Source organism: Cannabis sativa, chromosome 9 (genome assembly GCF_029168945.1).
Source record: "Cannabis sativa cultivar Pink pepper isolate KNU-18-1 chromosome 9, ASM2916894v1, whole genome shotgun sequence".
Taxonomy (NCBI): Eukaryota; Viridiplantae; Streptophyta; class Magnoliopsida; order Rosales; family Cannabaceae; genus Cannabis; species Cannabis sativa.
The window spans coordinates 23,946,959-23,957,835 of NC_083609.1; the positions used below are offsets into that span (position 1 = coordinate 23,946,959).

Consider the following 10,877-nt stretch of genomic DNA (forward strand, 5'->3'; position numbering starts at 1 on the left):
TAGACTAATATAATTAACCTAATACAATTATTTAAATAAGGCAAATGGGCCTTCACAATTAGGGTTGTTCGTGTGAGGGAGGATTGAGTTCAGTATGTCGTACCCACTACTATTAGCCCCTAACTCTCACACAAGGTCTAAAAGAGAGGAATTTAACCATTAAATAAAGAGGTAAGTTGAAAAAAGCCTCTTTTATTAATCAATTAATCAAATTTACCTTTAATTTTTTTTTAATTGAAATATACCTCTTTTTATATGTGTTGTACCCAAAATGCCCTGACATAAGTGAGTCACATGGAGAGTATCTTGAAGTAACAGGGACAAAATTGGTACAATGTTTAAAAAAAGAGGTAAAAATAATATACTTTAAAAAAGAGGGTAAAAATAAAAGAGGACAATATAAAAAGGGTATAGAGTCTAATTTCCTCTTAAATAAATAATTGTTATTCATTTAATAAGCCCAATGCTAATTAGGCCTAAATAAAATTACTTATGTGAAATTTTATTTTAACTACCTAGTTCATTTAATTAATAAAAACTTAAATGGGCTTCCTATATGCATCTAAACCCAAAAGCAAATATATAGGCTCACACAGGTCAAATAATTTGAATGAGACCTATCATGTTACTAGGTTTACACAGATAAAAGAAATTACAAAATTTACCTGTTACAAATTATTTATAAGATCTATTGACAATTAGACTATGATTAAAATCATATCATTGGATATGTCAACAAGTTAATCATAGCAATTTCGATCAAATAAATAATAGGTTTGTAAAAACAATTGAATAAATAAATAAATAAACAAACAATACAAACATGTAACAGATAACTGGAAAGTAAGTTAAGATATTTCTATTTTAAAATTAAATATTTAAAATAAATCTTAACTAGAATTTAAAATTTAGGTTGTTAGAGAATATTTAAAAAAATATTTAAAATGTAACAAATCTTCTAAATATCTTAAATTCTAACTGAAATTTAAATATCTAACCAATTTTCAAATTTTCATTTTATTTAAATAATTTAAATTAATTAAATATCTAATAAGATAATATAATATCTTAATTTAAAATTTAAATATTTCTAATATTATATTCTTAATCTTATAATTCAATGAATTAAATATAACAAAAATAAATAATTTGAAAAATAAGATACTTGATGGTTAGGATATTATCAATTTTATTTAATAATTAAATAAAACAAAATATCCGAAGTTTGAAAATTTTATGGTTAGCAAACACTAAAATTTCTATTCAAACCAAAATTAACAAACTTTTCAAAATTTCATTTTAATTTACCAAAATTAAAATTTAAATTAAAATAAATATCTAATAAGATAAAATGTCAAAATAAAATTTTTCTAATCTTATAATTTAATTTAATAAAATATATTTCAAAAATAACAAATTTTAAAAATTTGATATGGTTATCTAATTTGAAATTTAAAAAAGATTATTTCTAAATTTTGTTAATATTTTAATATCAACATAAGATCATTTCAAATTTTAATAATAAAATAAGTAATATCTGATCTTATAATTAAAATAAATAAAATGATCAAAAATTTCAAAATTAACCATAAGGCTATTTTTGTGGAAAAATTAAATTTTCAAATTCAGAGGCTACTAATATCTAAACCTAATTTTAATTAATTAAAAATTATTAAAAATTAATTTTATTCTGATAATTAGATTTTTATTTGAGAATTCAGATTCTACACAAAATTCTACCAAAATTTGAATTTTGTAATAAAAAATTATTTTTGAATCAAAAAATATGACAAAAACAAGTTAGGGGCACAGGGGTATGCATTGCATACCCCTGCGTGCGCGGATCCTAGGTGATGGCCGAGACAGGAGGCTGCGTGCAGCCTCTATGGCTGAGAAACCTCGGCGTGAGGGGGGGCAAGCTTCAGACATGCCCCTATCTAAAGGGGTTTTGTCTGAGTGAGCCGCACATTGTCCCCCATGCGCTCGCGCGTGTGTGCATCCAATTTCATATATTTTCATCCAAATTTAAAAAATCATAACTAATTCATAAAAAATCCAAATTAGGTTCTGTAAAAGCCTAAATTTATTAATTTTTTTGTCTACTTTCCAGGAAAAATATTTCCAGAATGAAACAAAAAATATTTTATAACATACATTATGATTTCCACACAATTATCAAATATGCACATAAACCAATCATGAAACCATCTAAATCAACACAAATATCATTTTAAATCTATATTTCATGAAAGAAAATTATTAACAAGGGTCTGAGGCCAGTTGTTGGATTATTTTTTTTACCAAGATCTAGATTTACTACCATGTATGTTGTTTAAAATCCTAAATATGAATTTCTAAAACAATGTAATTTAAACACACATAAAGTTTGAGAAACCTTACATTGGTTGCAGCGTAATTAAATGACTCCACCTGCTCAGTTCTCTAACCCTTGTATCCTATCTGTAGCAACGTATCACCAAGATCTGAGCCCGGCCGATTCACCTTCTCTTGAATTGGATTCTTCACAGTCTTACACACTATGATTGATTACCAACTTGTTATGTGTGGGCATGTACTCTATCACTAAGGGTTCGAAATTGAAGAGACAAAGAGAGAGAGAGAGAAGGATTCGAATGAGAGAGAGAGATAGAAAGCTCAAAATTTGACTGAAACGCTTGAATGCATCAACTTTTAATTTGAGACCATCACTATCTATTTATAGGAATCCAACTAGGTTTAGGTTTGAATTATTTGGCATTAAAAATTGATAAAATAAATGGTAAAATAGACCCAAGTGGCCGGCCATGGATGTGGGCCCTACCACTTTGCAATTTTGCCATTTTTTTTAACTATTTTTCTTATTTTCTCAAAAATGTCATATTTTCCAATTCAACCACTTAAATACCAAAACTATTTATTTAATAATTAAAATTAATTATAAAACAAAATTTCCATTTAACATATTTATTAATTAGACTTAATAAAGTCTCTTAACTAACAAATAAACTCTAGAATCTCTTTTCTTCACAATTAAGCCCTAGCTTAGTGAAAATTCATAAACTAGACATATTCTAATTTTAGAATTATAATTGATTAATTAGAAATCAATTAACTGAGTCTTACAAGCAGTATTGTCTTAACTAGTATGGGGACCATGTGCCTATACAACCGAGCTTCCAATAAGCAAATCTAGAATTCACCAAGTAAATTCCTTAACCTATTAATCACTTATTGAACCACTATAGAACTTGGAATTGCACTCTCGATTATATAGAACGCTCTATATGTTCCACGATATAGATACACTATAAACATTTAACCATCGTTCTAGTCCCAATAATCAAAGATCCTCTATAGATGATTTACACCGAGTAGGGACAAATTTACCGTTTCACATCTCAATATATTTTATCCTTAAAACACTTAGCTTCCTATAAATTATATTTCAATAAACTAATATAATTACTGAAATAAGAGCTCTTCCATTTATCTCTATTAAGTCAAGCTCTAAGGAAATCATCATTTCACTTCTATGTCCAGATAGAAGCTATAGATTCCATATCTATGTTTAGCGCTCCCACTCAATTGTACTATCATGTTCCCAAAATGTACGTATAACCCGGACCAAAAGGTAGGCTTAACTAACAAATCAAAGAACACACATAACACTCTTGAGATAAAACCTAACCATGTCAGGATTAAGATCTTTTGATCTAAGATCAACTAGTGATATTGACTTAGAAAGATACAATAGTAAGATTATAATATCTTTACCAAGATCAATATCGGTCCCAGTCCAATGTATACTCCATACATCTGAAACTAGCATACTTTGCCAATGTCTTGGAAAGAACATAACACTTATCCAAGGTGTAAGTATACTTTATCGTTGTCACATTAGTGTAAATTTAGTGCATTGATGAATCAAGGGACATTATCTTTTGAAGCATATAATCACAATTACCTTCCACTGTATTGACATCATTGTAATTGTGAATCATTATATGTTCTGGATTCAACAGATTTTGTACACATTAAACCATAAACATGAAAACTACATGTAAACATAAATGACTTCTAATCTTCTATTGATAACAAATCAGATTACATTGAAATGAGTTTTATTTAGGGCATAAAATCCCAACAATAGCAAGTCAATTACTCAATCATATTGAGTAAGACGGTGGTAACCAAACCCGAAGAGAAAGAGATCCAGGTTCAGATCTTAATAATCCTATGCTATAGAAAGGAATCAAGGGCTAGAGATCTTGAACAGAAGGAGTCATTATATTCCACTGCAATCAATGTAAAATTTTCTTAAACCCTTATGTGTTTATTTTATTATTTTAGAGAATTCATATTTAGGATGTTAATTCAATACACTTGATAGTAAATCTAGATCCTGATAAAATATGATCCTTACAGAAAGATTGATGACTTTTAAATTATTTGATAGCAAAGAAGTAGATCAATTGTTAGTAGCAATAAATTCAATTATGCAGTTGTTGTTGAAGATGAACATTATTTTTGATAAAATAGCCAATTTGTTGTCTGAACATATTATTTACTAAAATGTTATAATGGATAATTATTTATTTTGCTATTTTTTTGTTGTTTAAATATTTACATACATAAATATTCAATAATAAATATGTTTATATAATATTTAGTGTTCTTGATTAATAAATATTATCTAAATGATCATTATTTTTAATTTTTATCAATATTAGTATATAATTAGAAAAACTAAAATAATGTAAAAGTATTAAAGGCGGCCAGGTCCAGTCACTAATAATAATATCAATTTATAAATCTGACACTAGTATTAGCAGCAGGGGTGTCAATCTGCCGCTAATATAAGTTTTTAGCGAACGGGTATTACTAGCAGATTATTACTGGTAGATCCCACCACTATTATCTTTTACCGTCGAATTAAGGGATTATTAGCAGTGGAATCTACCGCCTCTAATAATCATAAATGTTGTAGTGACTACTTAAATTCCAGTCTCATAAACGGAACTACTTACGCCGTATGTAACCAATGATGTTGCAAGAATAGAACTCCGACTTCATGGCTCTGATGCCAGTTGTTGGGATTAATGAATAGTATTCCAATTCCCCTTCAGGATCAATATTTACGAAAAAATAGAATGGGGACTCTGAAAATTCTTTTCTGATGTGAAAGATCAATCACAACTGCAATCACAAAGCAAATTTAAAATTTTCGAATATCCTCCATTGCAAGTAGTACTTTACGAATATTAATCAAATCACCAAATGCACGCTAAAAAATTATCTCGTGGCAAATAAAAACCACAGTAAACTTTCTACTATAACAATAATAATAGAAACGTACAATATTACACTCTCAAGTTTTGACAAATACTTGAGGAATGCCTCAAAATTCTCACACACATTAGTGTGGTAAGCTCACCATCTCTTTAAAAAATGTTTCTCACAAATTTGTAGGAACTCTCTTTTTCTCCAGTCTTAGATTTCTCTCACTAAGATGTATTCTAACTATTTCTCTCTCAAGAGCATTACTCTTTACTCTTGGAATAGCTTGGGATGGGATGAACAAATGAAAGGGAAATATCAATCTTACATTAAATGCATATATAGTTGAATACGTGCATATGTCTCAAGTCACAAAATTACTATTGTAATATTTCACATGGTTAAAAAACACAATCATATTTTCACCTGGTTGAAAAATAAGTACCATTACCTATCACTTTATTCAATCTTAAACAGAATTACAAAAGAGAATACACAGTTTGATCTCATTAACTACAGTGTCTTCCACACTTTACAAATAAACTCACTTGAGATACACATTCCTTCTTTAACAACCTTCCTCACTCATTACAAATATAATTATTGTCATTTAAATTTCTTTAATTGTTCACTTAAAGAAGTAGTACACAAAACTTAATATAGGCAACTCAAAATAAAAGGTACCCGAGTTAATAAACTAAAATAACTTATTCAAACATTTAACAGGTCACTAAATAAGATTAACAGTACACCAAATTACTAAAACCTCTCACAACAATATTCTAATAATAACTAATTCATATAATTTCGTAAATTTTTCCCTACAGTATAACCGTTTTAACTTTACGAGAAGTTAGTAAATAACAGCTGAATGAGTCCAAACAATGGTGAAAATAACTGTCAAAAATGAAAGTTTGTCATAACAGCATTACTACCAATATACCCAAAAACACTGCTCTTTAATTTTTCAACAGACAAAAACGACAATATTCGCTTCTGAAAAACTTTTACATGTCTCTCCAGAATACAAACACTTGGCCAAACTCACCCTTAAAACTATCACACCTCTTATCTTAACACGCTTACACCTCATGATAATCCAGAACTTTCAAACTCATTTCGCCATCTCCTTCAATACTAAGAAAAGGAATAACATTTCTATATATTCAGAGAAAATAAAGTCCACTAATCTTTGCATATTATCAAATTTATTAGATCTCTATTATACCTAGCTGCTAAGCTAATATATCATCATGTCTTCTGAGTTGAGTCTAGTAAAATATGATCACAAAACAAGGTCGTCGTCGTCGTCGTTTCTCAACTCAATGTTTATGTCGACGGTGAATTCGGCGGCCAAGACTCTTGTGTCGGTGACAAAAGGCGGTGTTCATAACCAGGTTGGGAAGTGGAAGCCTCGAGATCACTTCCGGTTCATGATGATGCTGATGACATGGCTAACCTTGTGGGTTCTTAGGGTTTTGATGGATAACATACCTTCTTGTTCTCTCTCATTAATGGGATATTCTTCTTATTCATCTATGCCTTTCAATCTTCTTCAAGCTTTTTCGCCTTTCGGATTGATCGATTTCCCGCGATCAGCTGGATCGTCACCGACATCATCTTCCTCGGCTTCTTTGTCCGTTTCTTCTTTGCAGATGATTCTGAACGAGGGTGTTGAGGCTGTGCCTGTTCAAGCTCTTGGAAGAGCCCTATCTCAGGTAATAATAGGATAAAAAAGTGTATATACTTTTGTAAAATGAGGGGGCCATTCAATTTTATTATTTAAATGAATTTTATGCATGATAATAATATTAAGATTTCACGTGTTTAATGGGTTTTGCTCCTTTTATGTCACTTGTGTTTTAGCAAAGGATATTAGAATTTGGAGGGGAGAGAAATTAGCTAATGAAAGTTTAATTATTACAGAGAATCTTGTACAAATTATATTAATTGATATTTCATATAGTTATAAATTTATATTCATGTATCCAAAAGAAATATTATACTTATACTAAAAAAATATGTAGTCTAATTTTTTAATAAAGATTATTTTTTTTAGAAAAAGAGTATTTACGAATATGTATATATTGCTTCTAGTACTCTCCGAATATAATATTACAAAAGGTAAGATTTCCAATCTATTGCAATTAATAATAGGGTTTTTTATTTTTTTATTTTTACACTTTAAAATATATATATATATATTTTTTTTGCATTTCTACGTAGAAACTCTTATTGCAACTAGCGTTGTAACTTAAATTGCAATAAAAAAATCGTATAAAAATTCCTACTGCAACTAGCGCTGCAACTACTTTAAAAACTGAAACTGTAAATTTGAAAAAAAAAAAAATTAAAATAATGTATGTGGAGTAATTTCCCTTAGTATTTTTTATTTTCTCAAAGATAATGTATTATTTTAGATGCATTTTAATTCCTTATGTATCAAGTATATACTAAGAATAAAAGTTTTTGTCCAAAGATACCCCACGTCATAGTCGATTTTCCGTCATATAGACAAGTGTTCTCAAGGGAGGAAAAACTTTAAAACCTTCGTACACATATACACCCTTTCTGCCACGTCACCATCAAACAAACAATCTCCCCGTATACCACGTGTCGTAGTCTGACTGGTCACTTTGTTCATGCGCAGATCCTGGCCCTGCTCAACGACATCCCCGCCACCTCAAGGAAGTACCAGTTCGCCATGGCGATGGCGGAGCGTGTGATGGACGGCAACGCTGCATCGGGACACCCGGAAATGCTCGAGGTCAACCGAATGGCGCTCTCCTCCGCCTTTGAGCGCACCTCAACCCTTCTCCACCGCTCCCTAGACAAGCGCCACCGCGACAAAAACGATGAGTACTCGGGATCCGGAGCGTGGGCAGCACGCGCGGTCAGGGCACTGCCGTTCGGTTCCTACGTGGCGCCTTACATCAATGGAATGAGCATCTGTGTTGGGGTGGTGCGTTCGTGGGTCCGCTCGAGGGGGACAAAACGGTTGACGGGAATTGGTGGTGGCATTGGAGATGGAGGAAGGGTTGTTTGGGAGGAAGAGGAAGGAGGAGAGGTGGTGGCTGAGAAGCTGGTGGAGGAGCTGTTGTGGATAAGCCATAAGCTGAGGGCTTATGGGGCAGTGGATGAAGCTCTGGTGCAGTGGAGTTATGCTTCAGGATTGGCTTCTATTTCTCTCACCACTGATCCCAGGCTTCAAGGCCTCGTTGTCAAAATATCAGGTAATTACTACTTTCTCTTTCTTTAATTTATCGTAATTTCAATCTTAATCATATATAATTATTTTTCGGATACTATAATTTTGCTAATTAGTTGTAGTACACGAGCATGGAAAAATAAAATATAGTAAACTTAGAAACATCTGGTTCCATATTAGATTTGCATAAGCTTACTAAAAGTATCGTAGTGGTAGTAATGACTTTTAAAAATGTGTACGATAACATTTAATTAACTTGAGAATTATGCTAATTAGAAATTTTGTGGTGCATGCATGTGATGATGGTCGACATTTTTATGTTATATGATACTGATATTAATTATAAAACACCCTATTAGTTATGTATATTATAGCATTGCTACTTACTTTAAGGTGCTTGGGAGCGGTAAGTTTTTTTTTTTTATATATTATTTATTAAATTAAAATATTTAAAATTTAATATTAAATTAAACCAAATAATATATTACTTATTTAGAATTATATATTTCTTACAATATTTCTCATATATATATAAATGTTTATATATACATTAGGACTTTAGGACTTTTTTTTATCATATCTAGATACGTTTATATATTTAAGTACTAATCATATATTTTATACATATATATTATCCAGCCATGTTATTTGGTGAATTAAACCGAGAAGAGGTTGGGGTATCAGCAGAAGTGAAGTTCAGATTGCTTCTTCTGTGGCTTCCGTTGTTTTGCCATGCTGGGAACGGATTTGCCTACCCTGTCTTGACCTACTTCGAGAAGATGGAGGTGGAGAAAGCGATCGACCAAGCGCTGTGGAGCTTGCCACCGATGGATCAAGAAGTCATCCTCACAAATTGGATACAAGACTTCGCCATCTCTGCTTCTGATTGGCCTAATCTTCAGGTTCCTTACGACCGATGGTGCCAATCTACGCGCAATGTTGTTGTGGCCTAGCTAGCTACAATTCTATTATATCTTAATAATAATTTACCATGTACTATATATATATATATGTTCTCGATGCAATTTATGGGGAGAGATCTACCGTATGGACAGATATAGGTAGTTTACAATTAAAGATGTACCATTTAATCAGATATCCAGATGTGTTTTTGTTATCATCATCATCATCTTGTACTTTTTAGTTCTTTTCCTTTTTGCAGCGTCATTTCATATTTCCTGTTATTATATATATATATATATACTAGGTGATTGTTAAGTGCCAAGCCACGTGTTAGTTTTATTTAATATTTTAGTTTTTTATTTTAATTAATAATTAAAATGGTATAATTATTTGAACAATTTGTTTTATAAAAATAAAATATGTGTCAGTATATTTAGTAAGTAAAATATAGTTGTGTTATAATAATGTATGTTATTAATAGTAAAATGTACATTAATCTTCTAATTAAAAAAAGTTCTATTATCTCATTTCATATCTAATAATAACTACACAACTATATATTTATAGACTTTCACATTCTTTGCAAATTACTAATAAGCACCAATAATATTTTCATATTCTAATATATTTCAACATTCTCCTCTTGGTAGTAAAATTAAAAATAAAACTAAAAATAAGCACAAACATATAAGATAAATACTCATATACAGTCTCACATTTATATTATCTTTTCTAGACATTTTATCTATATTTTTCTTTTTTAAAAGATAAATAAAAAAAATTATTAATATTCTCCCAAGATAGGTTTGTTAGAGAGAGATGGGGGTAAGATGATTTTTTTAATTTAAAAAAAGATTATTAATATTTAAAAGATTGTTTAATTTTTGGGTTTATTTATTAACGGCACATTCTTTGCAAATTACTAATAAGCACCAATAATATTTTCATATTCTAATATTTTTCAACCTTCTCCTCTTGGTAGTAAAATTAAAAATAAAACTAAAAATAAGCACAAACATATAAGATAAATACTCATATACAGTCTCACATTTATATTATCTTTTCTAGACATTTTATCTATATTTTTCTTTTTTAAAAGATAAATAAAAAAAATTATTAATATTCTCCCAAGATAGGTTTGTTAGAGAGAGATGGGAGTAAGATGATTTTTTTAATTTAAAAAAAGATTATTAATATTTAAAAGATTGTTTAATTTTTGGGTTTAATTATTGGGTTTATTTATTAACGGGAGATCAAACGTAATCGTTAAATTTAACAGAATATTCTTTTATTTTTTAAGTATATTCTATTAAACCAAGAAATACCGTTAGATAAGCACTTTTAATATATAAAGATATATACTAGCGAAAAATTACGTGCGAGGCACGTCTACTAAATTTTATGTTAGTTTTTTTCTACGTTATTAAAAAGTGATACAATTAAAAATAATATATATATATTATTAGTTATTAGGTTCAACATCATTACC

At 29.8% G+C, this 10,877-nt stretch overlaps 1 protein-coding gene across 1 annotated transcript; it reads left to right on the forward strand.

Annotated features, from left to right (window-relative positions):
* Positions 1-6,345: 6,345 nt before the first annotated feature.
* LOC115724172 (uncharacterized) lies at positions 6,346-9,601 on the forward strand. Its single transcript, XM_030653645.2, has 3 exons — positions 6,346-6,995; positions 7,928-8,510; positions 9,125-9,601. Exons 1-3 carry the CDS (start codon positions 6,531-6,533, stop codon positions 9,436-9,438), a joined length of 1,362 nt encoding a protein of 453 aa, XP_030509505.2. The 5' UTR covers positions 6,346-6,530; the 3' UTR covers positions 9,439-9,601.
* Positions 9,602-10,877: the final 1,276 nt, after the last annotated feature.

What these genes read in the sequence shown, in the direction of transcription:
- LOC115724172 (XM_030653645.2), top strand. Translation starts at nt 6,531, where the DNA reads ATGTCTTCTGAGTTGAGTCTAGTAAAATATGATCACAAAACAAGGTCG. An exon ending in TTGGAAGAGCCCTATCTCAG is followed by an intron (nt 6,996 to 7,927) that starts GTAATAATAGGA and finishes GTTCATGCGCAG; the next exon opens with ATCCTGGCCCTGCTCAACGA. An exon ending in CCTCGTTGTCAAAATATCAG is followed by an intron (nt 8,511 to 9,124) that starts GTAATTACTACT and finishes TATATTATCCAG; the next exon opens with CCATGTTATTTGGTGAATTA.